The sequence below is a fragment of the Suillus plorans genome, assembly GCF_016647745.1.
Source record: "Suillus plorans strain S12 chromosome Unknown HD556scaffold_19, whole genome shotgun sequence".
Lineage (NCBI taxonomy): Eukaryota > Fungi > Basidiomycota > Agaricomycetes > Boletales > Suillaceae > Suillus > Suillus plorans.
Window position 1 is genome coordinate 655,131 of NW_024537403.1, and position 21,561 is coordinate 676,691.

The 21,561-nt window shown below is 48.0% G+C and overlaps 6 protein-coding genes across 6 annotated transcripts; 4 read left to right on the forward strand and 2 right to left on the reverse strand.

The window, feature by feature from the left end:
- Positions 1-2,281, reverse strand: HD556DRAFT_302825 (uncharacterized protein). The gene is made up of 3 exons (XM_041310205.1): positions 624-2,281; positions 477-563; positions 1-428 (listed from the first exon to the last, which is right to left on the reverse strand). The coding sequence occupies exons 1-3, from the start codon at positions 1,842-1,844 to the stop codon at positions 183-185; spliced, it is 1,554 nt and encodes a 517-aa protein (XP_041161962.1). The 5' UTR covers positions 1,845-2,281; the 3' UTR covers positions 1-182.
- A 3,364-nt stretch (positions 2,282-5,645) lies between these two features.
- Positions 5,646-9,523, forward strand: HD556DRAFT_1234604 (uncharacterized protein; the record flags this gene model as incomplete). The annotated part of the gene is made up of 26 exons (XM_041297674.1): positions 5,646-5,724; positions 5,779-5,796; positions 5,852-5,963; positions 6,012-6,087; positions 6,144-6,175; positions 6,233-6,329; positions 6,385-6,423; positions 6,480-6,546; positions 6,597-6,628; positions 6,680-6,910; positions 6,973-7,056; positions 7,118-7,131; positions 7,184-7,245; positions 7,294-7,482; positions 7,535-7,576; positions 7,639-7,651; positions 7,709-7,808; positions 7,861-8,009; positions 8,074-8,132; positions 8,186-8,552; positions 8,605-8,668; positions 8,720-8,755; positions 8,805-8,928; positions 8,983-9,223; positions 9,261-9,393; positions 9,443-9,523. The coding sequence occupies 26 exons, from the start codon at positions 5,646-5,648 to the stop codon at positions 9,521-9,523; spliced, it is 2,541 nt and encodes an 846-aa protein (XP_041161963.1).
- Positions 9,524-9,819: 296 nt separating this feature from the next.
- On the forward strand, positions 9,820-15,417 carry HD556DRAFT_1290215 (uncharacterized protein). Its single transcript, XM_041299379.1, has 17 exons — positions 9,820-10,882; positions 10,935-10,999; positions 11,051-11,390; positions 11,442-11,723; positions 11,780-12,034; positions 12,083-12,358; positions 12,405-12,440; positions 12,493-12,528; positions 12,578-12,792; positions 12,841-13,104; positions 13,157-13,302; positions 13,357-13,742; positions 13,789-14,130; positions 14,185-14,607; positions 14,660-14,774; positions 14,830-14,883; positions 14,937-15,417. The coding sequence occupies exons 1-17, from the start codon at positions 9,935-9,937 to the stop codon at positions 15,050-15,052; spliced, it is 4,299 nt and encodes a 1,432-aa protein (XP_041161964.1). The 5' UTR covers positions 9,820-9,934; the 3' UTR covers positions 15,053-15,417.
- On the forward strand, positions 15,418-16,986 carry HD556DRAFT_1361739 (uncharacterized protein). Its single transcript, XM_041302646.1, has 2 exons — positions 15,418-16,623; positions 16,675-16,986. Exons 1-2 carry the CDS (start codon positions 15,476-15,478, stop codon positions 16,736-16,738), a joined length of 1,212 nt encoding a protein of 403 aa, XP_041161965.1. The 5' UTR covers positions 15,418-15,475; the 3' UTR covers positions 16,739-16,986.
- Positions 16,987-17,225: 239 nt separating this feature from the next.
- On the reverse strand, positions 17,226-17,893 carry HD556DRAFT_1441749 (uncharacterized protein; the record flags this gene model as incomplete). Its single annotated transcript, XM_041306342.1, has 4 exons — positions 17,226-17,402; positions 17,464-17,619; positions 17,734-17,783; positions 17,842-17,893. 4 exons carry the CDS (start codon positions 17,891-17,893, stop codon positions 17,226-17,228), a joined length of 435 nt encoding a protein of 144 aa, XP_041161966.1.
- Positions 17,894-18,669: 776 nt separating this feature from the next.
- HD556DRAFT_1361747 (mitochondrial carrier) lies at positions 18,670-20,720 on the forward strand. Its single transcript, XM_041302647.1, has 7 exons — positions 18,670-19,315; positions 19,374-19,431; positions 19,486-19,514; positions 19,564-19,905; positions 19,953-20,030; positions 20,080-20,390; positions 20,450-20,720. The coding sequence occupies exons 1-7, from the start codon at positions 19,058-19,060 to the stop codon at positions 20,469-20,471; spliced, it is 1,098 nt and encodes a 365-aa protein (XP_041161967.1). The 5' UTR covers positions 18,670-19,057; the 3' UTR covers positions 20,472-20,720.
- Positions 20,721-21,561: the final 841 nt, after the last annotated feature.

The window sequence follows — 21,561 nt, forward strand, 5'->3', positions numbered from 1 at the left end:
CAGTGGTGGACATGGTGGAAATTCTCATATTTACGTGCTTATTGCAATGGAGGTAGTTCCAAGTCTACTCATTCTCCAGGATAATTTGTCGGGAGTGGTAATAGATGTATGTTTATAGCGTTATTTGTATCCCACTGGTGTGAACCCCGAAACACATGTGACCCTATACCGTGAGGCACGATCTATGTTTCTTCAAATTCAAGAATCTCTCGCGACCAATACACACCCTCTCTCCACCAACGGCATCCTCCCATCTCGACCTCGCGCAGTGTTGGATACCTACCATGCAAGCAACGAATAAGTTTCCGTTGCTTGACACCTTCCGCACACTGTATGTCCTCGTTTCCCATCAAACTATGTGATAGCCGAAGTGTCACCAGCTTGGGCGGAAGTGGGGCACGACCGTCCCCCAGCCAACTCAGAAGACCCTAGAAGGATTTTCGTTGGAGCATGGCCTTATTTGCGATTCGACGTACCTGCATGGTGTCCACAGTATCAAGTGGTTCACCAGTATAGTCGAGGCCGAACTCAGAACTTGACTCGGAAAGGGTAATAATTTCTTCCTGTGGAGATAGCGACGCATGAACGAAACCACACAGTATGAAGGCAAATATCACACTGACGGGTGTGAGCGGTGGGGGCCCTGAGATAAGACCTAAGTCCAGGCGATGAAGATCCGGAAGATGCTTCGCGATGGCGGCGAGGTTATCTAAAGTGGGCAGAAAGTACTCGATTGCTAGTTTCCTGACTGGAACTGTGGAACGTGAGATGTCGCGCACGGTCGAGACCAGCTCGGTATGGATAGCATAATCTGGTTGATCGTCATCCGTAGTGACCATCATGAGCACGAGGCAAACACAATCGACCGGTCGCCCAGGCACGATGTATGAAAGCAGGTTTGGATAGCCGTCGTAAGACCGAAGGGAAGACAGGGGTGGCAACGGGTGCGGGGGCGTAATGTTTGCAGACCAGGGGAAAATCCTCAATGTTGCTAGGGCAGGTATTGCTGCAAGGAATCTGAAGAAATGGTCGCGGCTCGGGGATGTAACAAATATGCTTAGATATGTGAGGTGGGGAAAGGGCGCCATGGACGAAAGAACCGCTAGTACAGTATGGGTGATAAGGAAGTCGATAAGAGTAAGTTTTTGTAGATAGGTTGGGTTACAGAGCACAGAAACCAAGCGTTCTTCGATTGAACGAGGACCGAAGTTGTCTCCAGCGATTGCAAGTTCCTTTAGCTTCAGCGGGCGCTCCAAATGAGATGAAGGCGGGAAGAGGCATGAGATGAGTCTGAGGGTGTCCAGAGCAGGCAGGCATTCGATGATAATCCATTGTTGCCTTCCAAGATTCATGCGGACAAGTTCAAGAGAGCGAAGATTACGACTGCACGTCAGAAACGGAAAGATGGCATCGACCGATCTCGAGGCCAGGTTCTTCTCCTGCGAGCGCGCAAAGAAGAACATGCTGTTCCTGATCGCCGGTGCAGTCGAAACCGTCCAGTCCTGAACCATGTCCCAGAGTTCACCAGCACTTGGATCTGAATAGAAACTTGTGATTCGGGTAGCAGCACACTCGAGCATCTTAGGAGCTTTGTTCGTTGAACGGCGGACAAGGTCCTGGTTCAAGGGGGGAACCGCCGGAGATGGCAGGGTGACATTGAGCGACTGAAATATCCTAGATCTCGAGGTGTACCAGAATACGCGGGACACGCGGGACACTTGGAACAAATCCCGTCGTCTGAGATAACTCCAGCAATGATCAAGAATTTCGGAAGGCAGCCTCAGAATCGGTGGGTTCTCCAAGTTGGAGTTAAGTTTGAAGTGCTCCGTATCGAAGTTGAACATCGACCAGCGATGATAAAATATAGGTATACTACGAAAGAGAGGGGTGGACTAGTTTGATGTAGGGAGTGGTTGCGAGCAAACACCTTTGCAAGACCAGTTCTTGTCGTTTGCGTTTGTGTATGTTTGCTAATTGGCATCGTTGGAATTCGGTCGGCATCCGAGACCAATTTGAAAGTTAACGTTGCATATCAACTTATCAAGAGTCGACAATCACCGGTGAAGACATTGTATGCAAGAGGGAGACGGCCGTAGCCTGGTTCGTCTATGACCGGGTCAGACTCACAATAGGAAAGTACTTAATGGCCCTTAGGTTTTTTTCGACAATTTGGGCTCAAGGTTCTGGGAGCATTGGTTGCCCTCGTTCTGGTAGGCAACACTAAAATACATCAAGGTTACGCTTCCCTCTTCTTCCAGGACCTCCCGGATATTGTCTATTCGGGAATCCTTTACCAAGAATCGAGTGAGAACATGAATAGAGCACTCTTTGGGTCTATGTGGACCCTAACAGTAAACGTATTACAGCAATCTCAACAGTTTGCTGAATGTATCAACTCCTACGGGCCCATCATCTTGCTTCGGGTCGGACATGGCAAGGTCATGGTCATCACTGGCAGACACCAGGTAAGACAGTTCTAATACTGGTTACCACGTGCTTTCATACTCACTTGCGCAGGAATCGAAGAGAAAGGAGGTTGTCTGCCAGCGAACCGCCCTCGCATGGTTGCAGCAGGAGAAATCTTCTCTTGTGGGCTGCGCATGACCCTTGCACCCGCAGGAGAGCATTTCTGGAGACTTGGCAAGTTGTTTTGCTGAAGTCGTTTCATCCAGGGCAGTGCACACTCATCTGGGTCTTTGGGGGAAGGTTGTAGACTCATATGCGCCCATCCAGACGGACGCCACCCGTGATGTCGTCCTTGACATCCTTGACAACCATAAATGACATCAAGCAGCTGCAAATCGGTGTGTGGCACTTCGCGACATCTTCTATAACCACTTTAACGCATTCGACACAAGACATGTCGCCTTTGTCATCCTGCGTGTCACATGGAAAGTCCACGCCACACCCGAGATCATCGTCATCCACAAAATGTTCAAGTACTTCCAGATGCTCATGCGGCCTGGGGCGTTGACTCCCAGTTGTTTGTAGGCAAGCGGCAAAGCCTGTCCTTCGTTTGCTCGGTACCTTCTTGAGAACCAATCCTCACAAGTCTCGCACGAAGAAATAGCCTATGGATTACTCCGGCTCAGACACGACTGCTGTGGCGATCATGTATGTCGTCATGGCTTCCGCATGTTGTCCTGAGGCGCAGGAGAAAGCGTAACAGCATCGTCGTTGGTCGTGACAGAGGTATGCTGAAGCTCATATTAGTGAACAAATTTCAACTCTTGGATTTGCTCACTGTGCTTCGGCCGATACCATTTATGTACGTTTCCACCGCTCTGGCACGATCTTCTGATTCTTATGACCGCTTGAGCAGAAAGGCATAATATTGTTTCGTGATTCGTCAGTCTCATCCAAGCATCAGTTCGCTGACTTCCTTCTTGCTTCCATTCCCCAGTACTTCTCGACGCGTGCAACTCTCGAGCGCAGTGGCAAAAACGGAACTGACCCCGCCTGAATCGATCGGGTCAACTCTTAAAGCCTCATAAAGGTGCTACTTGTTTTCAAATGTCGTTGTCAAGTTACCTACACAGACCCTTCGACACCCAATTTATCCACATCCGCATGGGCTAGAATTCGAAATTCGATACCTCATCGCGGAGCAGCCTCGTTGTAAACGAGACACGACGCCGAACGAGATCTCCTACATAGAAGGCAAGTACGTGCATGAGCTGTGGTAGTACATAATGCCAAGAAGTTGTGGCATATTGTCTTTCGGGTATGCATATCCGGTCCTCATGCCGCTCCTTGCGTTGCAGATGCCATCAATGATTGATGAGGGCCATAACATGATGCAGGACGCCACTGATCTTCTTCCGGCCGTTACAGTTTCCGAACCGGTCAAGGCACGGTGGTCCGATTGAGATCTGGCCATTACTTGTACTTGGTCGTAAGTTCGCGCAACCACCAGGGCTTGTGGACAACAAGCCATTCAATAGAGATTAGTGATCACTATCACCAATCTATATTCAATGACCTGCTGAGAGTGCCGCATCGTAATGTACGAGGACAACCGGCGATTGCAGATTTGGTGCGCACAAAACGTTAACGTTCATCCCCGCACATTGCCTTCTCGTACACCCTGCTATAGTATGTAATAGTAACAACGCAAACCTGCATTCGGCTATGCTCCTTACAGAATCCGCCGCAGAACGAGAGTGGTTGGCATCTGCCACAATATTTGGCCAGAAAAAATATATTGTTATGCGGGCTCCAGTGAAAGAGTTGGATCCTGACGTCATGAACGGTGGTATGATTGGCAGTCGATGACACAGCGAGTCCAATTGTGACCGTACGGAAGCATTCATCACGATAAGTTGTAGATTGGATGAAACGGTCGAAAAGCACATTAATCATGTAGGACTACTGGTATCCACGGTTTGCTATTCTGTTGGGTAAGTCAAGCCTCGGGCATCATATATCATTAATAACCCTGGATGTCTTGATTTAAGCGTTTGTATGCATTGCAGGCTACTCCTCGAAAATCGAGCTCCCTGCGGCAACTATCATTTCGCGGTGTTTGCTAGGTAAAACGATGCCACAATGCTTTAATCGATATCTTCGGGCACCAGGAAGGTCTTACTCACAAACAACTTATGGACTTCCGCGTGACTGGAAGATGATGGAGGTGGAGGACATGGATAGGCGGAGAGAGGAGGATCCAGGAGGAGGAAAAACATTGTAATCAACACATCTAACGGTTAAACGCAGGCTGCCGATCGGCTATTCGTGCTATACTTACATTCCCCCATACCACTACAATATTATTAATATCTCCCAAGGGCATCGCGTCTTAACTTGTAGCGGTATGCAAATACAGAAATTCTCTTTCCATCTTAGACTTGAAAGCTTGAAGTTTGAAGATGCCACATGATAGCTATATCCCAGATCTAGACAGTCTGACGATCTAGGAAAGGCTCGAGCGTGTCGTGGAGTGCCAGAACGATGGCCTAGGGCTTCTACTCAGTTAAGTCAAGGCCGGGCCGGGGCATCCTTTTCGTGAGCTAACGCGCATTCGGCAGACTAGTACATCTCCGAGCTTACTAGTACGGCCCAGCTGCATATTCTTCACTGTAGTACCCGCAGTTCTTGCAACATCTTGGACAGGAATTGAGAATGAAGAGCTTTTCAGCATTGAGGCTCGAGTTGGATGACTTGGTCGGTCGGAGGCCTGCGGAATGCTTTACCAATTATTGATTAATGCTGTGCCAACAGGTGACGAAGGCTGGCTTGGAAAGGGATAGATCAAATCTTCTATAGTGCGGCATATGTAACGTTCCCTGCCTTCATGGACACTAGCGCGCTGCGCTGCGTTTGCTTCAATTGCCTCCTGCCAGTGACAGCGGAAAAAATGTAGTAATGGCGTTTCAGCATCTGCTCAGCACGCCCTGAACATAGACAAACCCGTGTCTTTCGGGTTCAATATGCCGAGAAGGAAGGATCAAATATGCGCGTTATTTTTCCTGTCAGTGGAAGTCACTCACCATATCTTGTGTCAATCCATATGGCTGTCCTGTCCAGCGCTGGGCGCAGTAAATATTCGCACGGTGCCATGGCCGTATATAAGGTTGCCTTTATACTTATCCGATAGTGAAAGGTGTTACAACAATTCACTAACTTGAGCTTGAACGGTTTCTATCATGTCTTTCCTTGGCAAGGTCTTAGACTACGCAGAGCGACTCCCAGAGGGCATTGAAAGGACAAGAGATCAGATCATTGGTACGTTGAAATTACTCCTGAGGCCCAACCCTCATGATCATTTTATCACCCCAGGAATCATCAATCCTGACAGTGAGCACGATATGCACAGCATTTGACTTCAACAGTATCTTATTTGGCTGACCAGGACGTCACGACAAGCCAGAGGAGAAACTAGACGATGAGATTCGAGCCCAGATCAATGCCAGTCATCGTTTCGATAGCTTCGCGGATCAGAGATTAGAGAATGCCATTAAATGGTACGTTTACATCCATATAGCCAATTCAGATGTTCAAATACCTTTCAGGCACATTGATGGTCATGACTATATGTATGCATTGTCTGAGATACTCGACGGTGCAAAAGAGTGCATCTTTATATTGGTATGTATCTTCAAAACTATTGCCATTGCTAGCTCGAGACCGATGCGCTGTCACAGGACTGGTGGCTCACACCCGAGTTATACCTTCGGTTAGTATTTGATTGACGGTTTTTGCGCCTGAATAGCTGAAGGTGTTTCGTGCCCAGACGACCACCCGCAGATCATCCGGAGTGGAGACTCGACCGATTGCTTCAACGTAAGGCTCGACAAGGAGTAAGAATATATGTTATCGTCTATAAAGAGGTACCGTTTTATCGAGAGTCGTTCAATCCTTATTAAGCGCTTGCGCACAATTCAGGTCACTCAAACCATGTCCATGAACTCGAAGCACACAAAGGTCTGCATTTTTCTTTTCGCGTTTACTCTTGAGGATATTTATTCCAAGTCATGCAGGCCGCGTTAGAGGCCTTACATCCCAATATCGCTTGCATGCGACACCCTGACCACATTGGAAGTAAAGGTGGGAACAAGTCGTGATCGACAACGCACATGCATAACCTTAGTCGCCAGATACTGTAGAATTCTGGTCTCATCACGAGAAGGTATGCACATTACCTTCAGTTTACTGTGATCCTCATACTTATTTCTAACAGCTTGTGGTTGTCGACAACCACCGTGGATGTGTTGGAGGACTTGACATTTGCTTTGGTCGCTGGGATACACACAACCACCCTCTTGCAGATGTACACCCGACAGATTGGTCACGCACTCTCTTTCCTGGACAGGATTATAACAACGCGCGTGTCCTTGACTTTCAGAATGTTGACAATTATGTTAGCAATGCTGTCTCGATCATGGAAACACCCAGAATGCCATGGCATGACGTAAGTTTCAAGTCGTTTTCAGCTCCTATACCACATTGTGTGACCCTTACTTAATATATTAGGTTCATATGACGATATGTGGTTCTGTTTGTTTAGATCTTTCTCAGCATTTCATTGAGAGATGGAACGAGGTGAAACGTAGGAAGGTACGTCGTCAAATGGTCTGATAGACGCTCCAAGTCTGATGTCAATACCACGTTCTCAAAGTACCGTAATGACGAGTAAGTCCAGTAATTTCAAACGAAATATCCAATCTTACCACTCACTTCACAGCCGATTTGACTGGCTTGCACTTCCTCATAACGTGGCGCTTTCTCCAAACGAAGCTGTCGTCCGTACGTGGATGGTTGCTCGTAACCCTATTTGATACTAATCATTCACAGGCCATCCCCATCGTGAGAAATGGCATCAGATGGGTCGTCGTTTCAGACAACGCTTCCACCTCGAAGAAGATGACAAAGTCGAGCCGCCTTATACTCCTCCCCCGCACGGAGTTTGCCGCGTGCAGGCTGTGCGGAGTGTCTGCGACTGGAGCCACGGTGTGCTTACCGAACACAGCATTCAAAATGCTTGTACGTCCTCCCCATGCACAAGCCGCATGCTTTCTCTGAAACTTCGGTACAGACATTCAATTGATCAACGAGGCTAATCATTTCATCTATATTGGTAAGTTCTGATGCCTACTGGTTTATCCCAATGAAATATTTACGTTTGTGATTGATCTAAAGAAAACCAATTCTTGTGAGTACGGGAGCAATGTGCACGGCCCTGTGATCTGATCCCCTTCGCTATATTTAGCATCTCTAACACACGCGAAGAAGGCCCTGTGAAGAACCAAATAGCAAAGGCAATTGTCGAGCGGATCATTAAAGCAGCCAAGGATGATCGAAAGTTCAAGGTCTGTGATATCTTTTTTTGCTATTTGCCTGACCTTTGAGGGATAAAACTAGGTGATCGTGGTCATACCCGAGCTCCCTGGATTCGCCGGAGATGTCAAGAATGATAGTGCTCTGAAGATTATCATGGCAGCACAGTACCGTACGATGAATCGTGGCGGTCATAGTATATATGAAGAGATCCGAAAAGCTGGTTTTGAGCCGTAAGTTATGGTCGTTGCGACGGTTATTATTATTTTTGTTAATAATCGTTTTATCGGGTATTAGGATGGACTACATTCGTTTCTACCACTTACGTTCCTATGACAGGATCAATGCTCCGCAGAGTAAGATACCTCTTTGATGACACTGCAGGTCTATTCTCAACGCGGCCTAACAGAAACGTTGATATCCCAAATGGAGGCAAACTCGGGGGTCTCATTCTACGAAGCCCAGGTCGCTCTTGCGCGTCAATGGGAAGGTCCCCGCACCACTACGGGCGACGCTCCGAAGGAAATGTTTATCAAAGTACCTCAGCCTGCGCAGGAAGGCATGGTTTTGAGCGAGACCAACATGAAGCCGGTGAAGGTGTCTCTGCCAACCTCATACGATGACGCGGTGAACATTGTCAGGACGTTCGAGAAAGGTTCAGATGATATCCGAGGCGACGAAGATGTATCCGATACCGTATCGCAGCACAGACTGCTGGACCGAACACGCTTGAGTGATGAGATTTGGTATGGTTCTGAGGCAGAGGAACGGGATGCGTATGTCTATTGTTGCATGTCACTTGTGCATACAGCTAATTTCATCGAAAAGATACGTATCGGAGCTTCTCTATATTCACTCGAAGGTTATGATCGTGGATGATAGACGCGTCATCGTAAGTACTTCCAGATTGGCCTGTATTTTTATTATTGATGATCGGGGCTAGTTGGGTTCTGCGAATTTGAATGACAGAAGTCAAAAGGTAAGTCGACTACTATTGAGCAGGTAATCTGACAACCCTCGACTTCTAGGGAGATGGCGATTCTGAAATCGCGCTTGTTGTCGAAGACGGTGACATGGTACGCTCGACGATGGACGGACATCCATACATGGCCGCACGCTTTGCTACTACTCTACGTCGCAAGCTCTTCCGAGGTGAGAATCACACGAGACCTCCTCGAATGTCAGTTAACTTATATACACACACAGAGCACCTTGGCCTTATCGAGCCTCAGAACGTCTTGCATTCCACTGAGAAGGTGACCTCGTTCATGCGATGTGCACCAGAGCCCAACGACAACGAGATCGGGATGCGGGAAGACACTGCCGTAGCGGATCCGCTTGCAGACAGTACCCTGGAACTATGGAATCATACAGCAAGAGTAAATCGCGAGATTTTCACGGAGGTCTTCCACCCTGTGCCCACCAACCTTGTTCGTTCCTGGTCTGCGTACGAGGCAAGCGATGATGCCTATGAGTTTCATCAGAACATGTCTGACGGTTACTATGCAGAACTATTTGCCAAAGGTTAAGACTGGTCACGTTGTACCAGGAATACAGCTGCAACGCATCAAGGAACGCCTTTCTCAGGTCAGAGGTTCATTGGTCGAGTGCCCTCTGGTGGGTCCCAGATGTTCTATGGGAGATTGGCGCTGACATGTCACCCCAGGATTTCTTGATCGATGACAAGGAGTTTGTTGAGGGTGTCGACTGGCTAGGATTGAATCCGACGCTTCCGATTTACATATGATCAAAAGTGTCATCATAGGACTTGTATACTGTTATCTATGATTATGTATGATTGTGAAGTTCTGAGTTCTGGACTATTCAAGCATACCATTTCAAACATCAAAACCGCGGCGAAGTGCATGGATGAACGCATGCGCTGGTCAGGAGGACACGGGAGAACATGAGGCTTTAATTTCAATAATTCGTGGGCAAGATTAATGCCCGAATCGCTTGAAGAGTTCAAGCTCCACTTGTGAAGAAGACTAAAGCAGGTTATTCAAAATAAGGGTTGCTGTGGCAGAATTCGCCGTAGAACGGGGATAATAATAAGATCACAACAACTTGAATAGTCTCAGAAGCGCTTCCGACCCCACTGTGTTTCCCTTCCTCATTGACCCTTACTTTTCGCCGTTACTGCTCGTCGTATTCAACGATGAGTACAATGACTGACTCTCAGCGGCAGAGTCTTTCACATCCATTTCTTTCTCATCTCATCGCTCTCCTGTCAGCTTATGAACTATGTCCTGGGTCAACGCCATCTCCGCAATATAATGGGCCTGCAGATTGGCAAACAGACACTATCCTCCGCTCTCTAGGGGCAGTTGCACGTAGAATGTACACTGCGGAGGAGACCCTGGGTTCAATCAAAGCTTCTGAGTGTTGGCAAACAAATGGGCCAGAGACAAAGAAAAGACGCAGTGTAGGCGACACTCCCATGTCCTCATCTTCATCTTCTCAGAAAGAGACCAACCCATCTTCTTCCCTCATGCAGTCCAGCACCAATATCAATACTTTTGCCCCGTCTTCCAGTTCACCAGGATCAACTTCTTGTTTTCAGAACAACTCCTCAAACCTCACACCTACTATAGAATCAGTTGATGTCGACATGCAAGACGCCGATAGCACGAATGGTGTAGCCAATAGCGATCGCACACCAGTCAGCAAACCACACTCCGCTCGTGCAGGTTCGATGTCCTTATCACTCGACGGACTTCCAAGTCATATTGATGCCGCGACACTCCTTCGGTCATTCTCAAGCGGAAGCTCAAGCTCGGCACCTCCCACATCGCACATCGAACACATGGCTTGCCCAACATGCGGCAAGGCTATCACCGACACTTTGATGATGAGCCGAATTAATAGCAGCAGCTTTGATGGCTCCCCCGGCGGATCTCCTCTCGTCATCCCCCCTGGTCCTCTTGCTGCTGCGGCATTCGAAAGCGGCATGAGCGCCGTCGAAGAACTAAGGTTACTCAAGGCTCAGGTTCAAGATGTCGCTCGTGTGTGCAATGCTGTGGCCAGAGGTGACTTGTCCCAGAAAATTACGGTTCCTGTGCAGGGTGTGGTCATGGTTCAATTGAAGGACGTCATAAACACTATGGTATTCGTCCAGAATCTTATCTCAAGGTCTTACTCATGCATATCATCGTCAGGTCGACAAATTGGGACAGTTTGCCAAAGAAGTCACTCGTGTCAGTCAAGAAGTCGGTACAGAAGGGTAAAGTGACCGCTAACCCAGATCTTATACGATTTGCTCAGTCTTCCGTAGTAAACTCGGTGGACAAGCTCTCGTGTTGGATGTCGAAGGTACTTGGCGGGAATTGACTGGCGTCGTCAATAAATTAGCTGCCAATTTGACCAGTCAAGTCCGAAGCATCGCCAAGGTCACTAAAGCTGTCGCCCAGGGGGATTTGTCAAAACAGATTGATGTCGATGCTCGTGGCGAAATCCTTGATTTGAAGAATACCGTAAACGGAATGGTTATCCAGCTCCGTGCATTAGCCGCCGAAGTCACCCGAGTCACGTTAGAAGTCGGCTCTCAAGGCAAGTTGGGCGGTCAAGCGCACGTACCAGATGTTCAAGGTGTTTGGTTCGAGTTGGTTCGCAATGTATGTCCCTTACTTGTGTCTTATCGGCAGTGGCCTAATCTGCCTCTTAAGGTTAATCGGATGTGTTCAAGCTTGACGGACCAAGTACGGTCTATTGCCAATGTCACAACAGCTGTTGCTAGGGGCGACTTGACGCAGAAGATTGAGATCCAGGTCGAAGGCGAGATGTCAACGTTGAAGGGCACTGTCAACTCCATGGTGGACCAGCTAAGCGCCTTCGCATCCGAAGTCACTCGTGTCGCGCTTGAAGTCGGTACGCAAGGTATATTGGGTGGTCAGGCTCGCGTAGAAGGTGTGCAGGGTACCTGGGCTGACTTGACACGCAATGTGAACGTGAGTTATATAAACACTGTTCTGGTCGTCGATGTCGCTGATATGATGTGGCACAGAAAATGGCTAGCAATTTGACTGACCAAGTACGATCGATCTCGGAGGTCACAAAAGCTGTCGCCTTGGGCGATCTAAGCAAAGTGGTCAACGTCGATGTGCAGGGAGAAATGCTAGATTTGAAGATGACCGTCAATTCTATGGTTGCCCAATTGTCTACGCTCGCCAACGAAGTCACTCGTGTGTCTTTGGAAGTCGGTACGGAAGGTATCTTGGGTGGGCAAGCGTATGTTCCCGATGTGCAGGGCATGTGGAAGGTAGGATGTGACGATCCGAAATGACATCATTTCTGACGTTCATTACAGGTTCTTACAGATAACGTCAACCTTATGGCCATGAATTTGACCAACCAGGTGCGGTCGATCGCAGAAGTGACAAAGGCTGTTGCTGGTGGCGACTTGACGAAGAAGATTGAGGTCGACGTGCGTGGCGAGATCAAGGAATTGAAGGAGACTGTCAACGGCATGACCGAGAGCTTGAGTCTCTTCGCCGATGAAGTCACTCGTGTCGCAAGAGAAGTCGGCACGGAAGGACGATTGGGAGGCCAGGCTCGTGTAACCAACGTCGGTGGTACATGGAAGGTGAGTACGTTGCACAGACTTGTGATTCAATACTTATCTCAAGTAGGACTTGACGGACAACGTGAATGTCATGGCTGCTAACGTGGGTCCATTCCATCTTTGACGCCCCTAACGCTGATTGTTCGGCGTTGTAGTTGACCTTACAAGTCCGAACCATTGCTGTCGCGACCGTGAGTGTTGTTTACCGCGACCCAGTCCTCATGTTGAGTTTGTCGTCAGACTGCTGTCGCCCGTGGAGACTTGACTCAACAAATCACTGGTGTCTCTGTGTCCGGAGAGATGCTAAGCCTAGTCAACACTATCAACGACATGATTGCTCAATTGGCAATCTTCGCCAAGGAAGTCAAGAAGGTCGCATTCGAAGTCGGTACAGAGGGTAAATTGGGTGTCCAGGCTGAGGTGGGCAACGTCCAGGGTATCTGGCAAGAAATCACGTAAGTAAGGGACATGATCCGCGGAAATGGGTGTTGACATCGCTGTAGGATGTCCGTCAACACTATGGCTGGTAACTTGACCACGCAAGTGCGTGGATTTGCCCAGATCTCGGCAGCTGCTATGGATGGAGATTTCACTCGTTTCATCACGGTTGAGGCCAGCGGAGAGATGGACTCTTTGAAAACACAGATCAATCAGATGGTATTCAATCTACGTGACAGCATCCAGAAAAATACCGCCGCGAGGGAGGCAGCTGAGCTAGCGAACAGGAGTAAATCTGAATTCCTAGCGAACATGTCGCACGAAATCAGGTAACGTTGTTCTTACTTCTCATCTCGACATTCTGTGCTCAATGTCTCATAGGACGCCCATGAACGGAATTATTGGCATGACGGAGCTTACTCTTGACTCTGATTTGAACCGATCGCAACGAGAGAGTTTACTCTTAGTGCACTCATTGGCTCGCTCGCTGCTCCTCATTATCGATGATATATTGGATATTTCGAAGAGTGAGAGTTTTTTTTCCCGATGTCAATGCATTAATCTGATCACATGTTCTACAGTCGAGGCCGGTCGAATGACCATGGAAGCTGTCTCGTACTCCCTTCGTCAAACAGTTTTCGGCATACTCAAGACCCTCGTCGTCCGCGCCTCTCAAAACAACCTCGATCTTACATATGATGTCGACCCGGACATTCCTGATCAACTTATCGGCGACTCGCTACGACTTCGTCAAGTCATTACGAACTTGGTGGGTAACGCTATCAAGTTCACACCGTCCAAGGTCTCCCGCAAAGGCCACGTTGCACTTAGCACAAGGCTACTGGCGCTGGATGACTCGAGTGTGACACTAGAGTTCTGCGTCACCGATACGGGGATCGGCATTGCCAAAGACAAATTGAATCTCATTTTCGACACGTTCTGTCAGGCAGATGGTTCGACAACGAGAGTGGGTCTATGTCTCAATTTGTCGCAAGTAGCTGATCATCCCATAGGAGTATGGGGGAACCGGTCTAGGCCTCTCCATCTCCAAGCGCCTCGTTAACCTCATGCAAGGCAACATGTGGGTCGAGAGCGAGGTCTCGAAGGGAAGCAAGTTCTTCTTCACGATCACATCACAGATTTCCCAAAGTACGCTGGAGACCACACTGCAAAAGATGCAACCATTCCACAGGCGTGCTATTTTGTTTGTTGACACCCTCAACGACACCACTGGGGTTGTCCAAAGGATCCAGGAGCTCGGGCTGAGGCCATATGTTATTCACGATGTCAGTGAGGTGGCTGATAAGGAACGCTGTCCGCATATTGACACTATCGTCGTGGACTCGTTGAGCATGGTACGTTATTTGGGTGCCATATAGGTTCATGCTTACCTCATGTCTTCATCATAGACCGAGAGTATCAGGGAATATGAGCATCTTCGCTATATTCCCATTGTATTATTGGCGCCTTCGATGCCACGTCTGAATCGTGAGTATGCGAGGATGTGCTCTGGTGATATGGGGTTGACAGTAGTAGTTAAATGGTGCTTGGACAACAGCATCAGCTCGCAGGTTACGACTCCAGTCACAGCTCAAGATCTTGCTTCCGCCCTTATTTCCGCTCTGGAGTCGAATACTGTTTCACCTGTCTCGGCACCAAATGATGTTGTCTTTGACATCCTGCTTGCCGAGGATAATATGGTTAACCAGAAACTAGCAGTCAAGATTCTGGAGAAGTATGGCCACACAGTCGAGATCGCAGAGAATGGAAGTCTAGCTGTCGAAGCTTTCAAAGCACGGGTACAAGTGAGCAAGCCATTTGACATTATCTTGGTGAGTCATTTTTTACTCGATAACTCACCCGCAATAATAATATCTCCCCAAGATGGATGTATCGATGCCTTTCATGGGAGGAATGGAAGCTACTGAGCTCATCCGAGCGTATGAGATGCACAAAGGACTCCTACGGATTCCTATCATCGCCCTCACTGCTCACGCTAGTACGTTAAAATCTCGAGGCTTAGGGATGGGGTACTTGCTGATTTTCTTTTTCAGTGATTGGTGATCGCGAGCGATGCCTGCAGGCAGGTATGGACGACCACATCACCAGTATGTACCTCATTTACCCATGCCTCTGAGTCTCACGGATACTTGTTTTGCAGAGCCTCTTCGTCGCGGAGATCTCTTGAATTCGATCAACAAGCTTGCAGGGGAGCGCGCACAATTAGCCACGCAGCATCACCTCCTCCACAGACCACCTGCCCTCATGGCACCATGACTGATGTTTTTTTGTGTCATTTCATTGTTTCAGGTTTTGTATACCCTTGTATGATGTGGATTCCAGTCGATGCTTCTACTGACGTTTACGGCTTTCCAACGCTACCCCTGTCAGATTAATCTGTACGATAGCATGTTCGTGGCACTCTCAGAATCATTGTGTAATCTCATATTCGAACACCATGTATTTGGATTGGTTCATTATATATGCAATTGTCTTCCTCCCAATCTGTCTGTTTAGGTTTGATTCTTTGCCTTGTCGAAACGTTGTAACTTACACAAAGGTACCGATACCCACTTTAGCCAAGAATGACGCAACAAACAAATATATCCAAACTTTGACCAGTCTCCTAAAGTCTAAAGTGACACTAGATCTGCTTTCAACTTTCAGCGTTTAACGACGAAAGCATTCGGCAAGACTAGCATGAAGTTGCTTCATCTGATACACACATTAATCCCCTTCTCTCGCCATCGTTCCACGGTTGCGGACAACTTGACGCCAACAGAACCTGCAGCATATATCTATCGGCTGCCAGTGGAACTTCTACAACGAGTCTTCCTGTTCATCGTTAACGACACGTCAGGCTGTCCCATTATCAACAACACATCAAAATATACCTCCATTTCGCTCGATGTTACCAGCCCTCCCCTAGTACTTGCCAGAGTGTGCCATTTTTGGCGAGTCGTTGCATATTCAACGCCAGGAGTCTGGTCGCGCATCCAGATCGTGCTCCCTGAAAAAGCTAAACCGTTGAAACCATTCCTTCCATATTTCATTCAGTGTTGGCTTGATCGCTCTGGTAGGCTTCCCCTCACCCTTAACATCACCGACAGACGCTGGTTCACTTGGCGCCGCAAACCCGGTCGGATACCAGCGGCAGACTCTCAACTTCTCGATATCCTCTTTTCTGAAAGCCAGCGTTGGGAAACGGTGGTTCTATCATCCGTTAAAGACTGGCATCCTGATTTCAACACACCTCAGTTGAAAACCTTGGAGTGCCATCATTCAAATATCAGGAGATTCAATGCACCAAAGCTTTCCAGCTTATCCATCCATGGTACCTTTTCTCGGACCGTTCCAGTCGGACAGCCCACCCTTACCGGTCGCCGCGCTCCCATTACTTGCAAAGATCTACGTCACATCCATATTCTGGCCGCTTCTGCGGTTGCTATCTGCTCCACTATAGCCAGTTTCCCTAATCTGGAGACCATCGTGGTTGATGAACTTAAATCCTGCGGTTATGTTCCTGCCCCTATAAATGATTTGGTGATGCTCAAATCGATGACCATCCCCCTCTGCTCCTCCTTGCCAGATAACTACCGGCAAGAGCTTATCAAAATATTCACCGTACTTCATCTTCCCATGTTGCGGAAATTGACGCTGTTGGGGTCGCCGGAGAAACCACAAGTTGATTGGCTTTTGGCGATGCTAGGAGTTGCATCTTTCCAGGTGCCGGTGGTAGAATTTCACATACTGCAGGACATGGTTCCGTCTACAACACCGCTGAACAACACTTATGTGGAAAATATTGTACCGTTGCTTTCATTTGTGGGAGAGGTTATTTTTTGTGGGTAAGTGCTCTGCCATCTCGCCTCACGCACTTCATCATGTGAATTATACAGTATCGGAATTAGCTACGACAGGGAAAACCAAAGGCGCATTTATCGACATAATATATGTACATAAAGTAATAAATTCTGTCGTGTCGGATGCGAACATGTGGACCTTAGATTACTCGCCTACGTCTCGAGAGGCGCCCACGGGAAGAGAGGGACAATTCATCTAATCACGATTCTTTGTCGACTTATAGGACTGTCTATTTTAAAAACTTTCAAGTTCGAGGCAGTGTACAAGGGGTGTTTGAGCTACATATCACGCATCTGCCAGACTATGACATTTGATATAGAGATGACAGAAATCAGAGAACACACAGGTACGCATTGCAAACCTTGTATTCAATTTGTCTTACAGACTCTTACTTCGGACGATGGCTAATTCTTCCTGTTTCAGCGATACCAACGAGCAACCGTGCCATAGCGGCGAATAATTTTACTAGTTAAATTGTTCAATAACAGTAGGTGTACTTATGCAGTGTTAAGAAAGGAGGGTGTGGTTATGTTAATCATCTGTCAAAGAAAGGTCCGCCCTAAAAGACTAAGGTTGGCACTCATGTTCAGAGTATGATGATACCGCAAGCAATGGAAACGATCAGGCCAAGTGCCCCAATAGCTGTCTTTATGCTCATAGCATCACCAGTCTTGGTGACGAAAGGGCTGCTGCCACTACTACTACCAGTAGCAGTAGAGCTCTTCGCAGCAGATGTCGAAGTAGAAGTCTGTCCACTGGGAAGCTGTAAATGTGAAACACTGTTAGGGCACCATAAAATCGAACCCGTGAAACCATCCACGAACAGTAAGAGATCCACCACAAGCTTCGTTCCAGCTGTCGATGGCGGAATCAGCGTCTGTCGAGGCAGATGGTTCAGCCGTAACAAGGCAATCCATGCATGTTTGAAGCTGGGTTCCGATGGTCGACACGCAAATGCAAGATAGACTGTTGTCGCAGTCCTGGGGTACGTCTAAGCGATGTCAAAAGCTTAAGTTATCAGGCGTGCTCACACTTATCGTATTGATGACTTGGCACGTGCTTTGGCATTGAGAAGGGAGGTCGCTCGTATTTACCTGACGGACGGCGAGGGCGTTGGCTTGGACGTTGCGCGCGACAGGAGGGGCTGGACGGCGAAAGAGACGTGTTAGTTGACCAATAGATATCAGTGGATCGAAATTTACCTTGCGCGACAGTAACAAGAACCTGCCAGAGGAGGGGGGTAATTTGGACCATTGGTATTAAGTCGTGACACTGACAGCTTCGTACAGAAGAAAAAAGGATGGTCCAGGAACGAACGTGAGGTGTCTTTTAGCAAATTTCGGGAGCTGAGATGAACCAATGTCAACGTTCCCGTCTGTAATCAGGCAGCGGTATCCAGGACAAGTGCGAGAGCCTAGAGGCTAGAGGTCGAGATGAAGAGGGTCACGACCGATGACTCCCTGCACTGCCAACTTGACAAAATTTATCAGCTGGTGATTGATTGACCCTGGTGTAAATTTGCGTTGTTGTGTGCCTTAGAGCTCTTGTTCAACTCGAAGCTTCAAAGGCTTCATGTGTAGCTATAGCGGGAGCCTAGTCGTGGCAGTGCAAGACTCAAAGGGTGAATTTGGCATCTTTTTCGGTCATCGACTCGGATTGTGGTTGGCCGTGTCCAGTCGATGCAAGTCGGACAGTATAAATCATACGAAGCGGTGGCAATGATTGACAGGAGACTCAGGACCAGGTACTACCAGTAATTGCCATTATTTGTACGGTAGTACTGTCGGCTAACGCCGTGTGAGGCGGATGAACGCTCGGCGGGCGCTGATCGCCCCGTTCTTCGTAACGTTTGTCTTGACAATATCATGGTATACCGTGACTATACCCAGCAGGGTGATTTCGATATTTTATGGCGAACCGTGGTTTGATCAGGGTGTATGCTCATGAGTTATATCATTCATTTGATCGGCAGGTTTGCAGCAGTGATCATCGGCAACCGGAAAGCGTTTTCCACGCATTAAATGACAGACGGCATGTCTATTTTCCACAGAACCCTCTCCCACTTCTTAATAGTACTTGTTGGGGACAGTTACACGCTCCCATAATGCGAACGCCTGGCATCAACTTGCTTCATTGTGCAACCAAATTTTTGATAGCATGAAACTGATCGGTGCCACTGAGTGACGTTAGGAACTGGACTGACCTGGACCACGCGGAGCCGGAGCATCGTGAGTATAAGTCAGATAAACCTCCAGGTTGCGAAGGCTTGCCCACTTGACCAAAGAGCTAATTCTTATCCAAAGCACACGCGGTGGCCTGGCTAATACTATAATAGGTCTTCCAATAATATTCCACATTCGTCAGCAATCTCGTTATCATGGCCGGTGTGCGACCTCTGTCTGATGCTCCCAATCACCCATGTCTGCCGGCATTAACATTACAGAGGAGCAGCCTTTACTGTCCAACTCCAAGCAGTCAAGTTATCATGATAACCCTCCAGACAGCTCAAGTCGCACTCAGGACGAAGAGGCACCTCCCTTGACAGACGAAACGAGTGACTCCCCGAAAGAGCCGTGGACCGGGAAGCGAATAACTGTCTATGGTGTTCTGACATTGTTAGGAGTATTTATATTGGCCACATTCATCAAAGGCTTCATTGACGCTGATGATGTGAATGTAAGTCGTGGTCTGCTTGTATAATATCTATTTTCTTCCTCACGTTCGTCGTTGTTAGTTTGACTTTGGAAAAGCGTTCAAGAGTGCGCTAGGGGGAGGGTTAAGTGGTGCTGTAGGTAAGTAAATCCATTCACTGGAACATCTATGTCACAATTTTGATGTCATGGCAGCCATGGTGTTGCAGGTTTTGGCGCTCATGGTATGATGCTCATACCGAATATCTCCGATTTCCGCTGAAAATCATATAGCCTCTGCGCACCATCATGAATTACCAATACAGATACGGCACAACAACGACGCAGGCTACCAAGATTTTATACGCTGATGGCGGTTGGACACGGTATTACCAAGGCCTCACTGCAGCCCTGGTTCAAGGGCCAGTATCCCGTTTTGGCGACACCGCTGCCAATGTAGGCATTCTCGCCCTCCTTCAAAGTAATTCATACATGAAGACCTTGCCCACGCTTGTAAAAACACTGTTCGCAAGTGTTGCTGCGGCCTGTTTCCGCATGACATTGACCCCAGTTGACACGATCAAGACGACTATGCAGACGCAGGGTAAGGAAGGCATTACATTACTGAGGGCCAGGGTATATCTTTACATATATGGTATCTGCTTGTTCTGATGTTCTCTTAGGTTAAGAAGTACGGCATTGGCAGCTTGTGGTATGGTGCTCTCGCGACCGCCGCTGCCACATTCGTCGGTCACTACCCAGTAAGCACTTTAATCTGGGACATGCATTCTTTACTCATTCTTTACCCAGTGGTTCGGGACGTACAACTATCTCAACGCAGTCCTCCCACTTCCAGTGACTATAGTGCAGAAACTCCTCCGTTCTGCTGTAATCGGCTTTGCAGCTTCCGTCGCCTCTGACACCATCTCTAACTCTCTTCGCGTGCTAAAGACCTACCGACAAGTCAATGCTACCCCAATTGGATATGCCGATGCTGCCCGCGCCGTCATCGCAGCAGACGGCCTCAAGGGTTTGTTCGGGCGAGGACTTAAAACCCGTATCTTGGCCAACGGCCTCCAAGGAATCATGTTTTCAGTGCTGTGGAAGTTATTTTTGGATATGTGAGTTATTCATGCGCATGTCTCCATGATCTGGTCCTGAGTATTCTCATCATGTCCAGGTGGAATGACAAGACAAATTAGATAAGTTCGGGTGTAATGCATATAAGGAAGGGCTTGTACATCACTGTTACCCTGAATACTAGGTCACTCCGTTACCTTCTCATTGTTCTTGATCCTGCCAAGAGTTTGATCTTGTGATATCTTGATACATAGAACATATCACACTCTTGGATTCCAAAGGAATGTATGATATTGGCGTTTATCTTGGACATCACCAGAGACAGCTTGACTCGTTCGGAACTGATCGATGATTATGTTTGTTTGAACAAATCCACGGCGCGACGAGTAAACCAATAATCCTTTTATTAGAGTGCTCTCATGCGCGTCGGATACGCCGGATTAGGTACGAGCGCATAGTTTCGGGCGTTTTGTCAGAAAAAAGTCACAGGCCATTGTAATGCCGCCGGCTTACAAGTTGGGTCATGTGCATTGAAAGGTACATTAAAAGTGCCTTTCAAGGCGGCTGAGGTCATCAAAAGCGTGAGATATTCTTATGCAATGACATCGATAAACAATACATCCATCGTGCAATATCACATCGCCATCAGCATGGGTCCCTCTCGCACTCATCGAAGCAAATACAACTTCTCCGAAGAAACTCTGACAGGGCAGCTTCTATGCCCGCATTGTAGCAAGAAGTTCAAGACCCAAGGCTTCAAGAAGCACGAAACAAGCTGCAAGAAGCAGAAGGACACCAAGGCGGAACAAGCGGAGTTCGCCATTCAATATGCACGAGATCAGAAAAGAGGTGAGTCCTCTGCTACCCGCTCTTGATGTTTCCTTTGACAATATTGAGGTATGCAGCTCGGCAGCAGGCTCACACTGACATGGACATGATAACACCCCCTAGCGCTGGCCCATCACGATCAGTTGCTGGGATTCAGAATGCGCCCCCTGCAATCAGGGATCATAGTCCTCTAGGTATGTCTCACATATTCTTTGTGTGCTCCTCCAACGCCAACTGACACTAGCTGACCCTGTGCTGCCAGCAGATAACCTGGACGCTGGTGATTTCGAAGCCTACGATGGGAACTACAATGGGAACCTCGAAGGTGCTGGTAGCCTAGGTAAGTGTGCACCATATTCACCTGTATTGCTTACTGATTCTTTT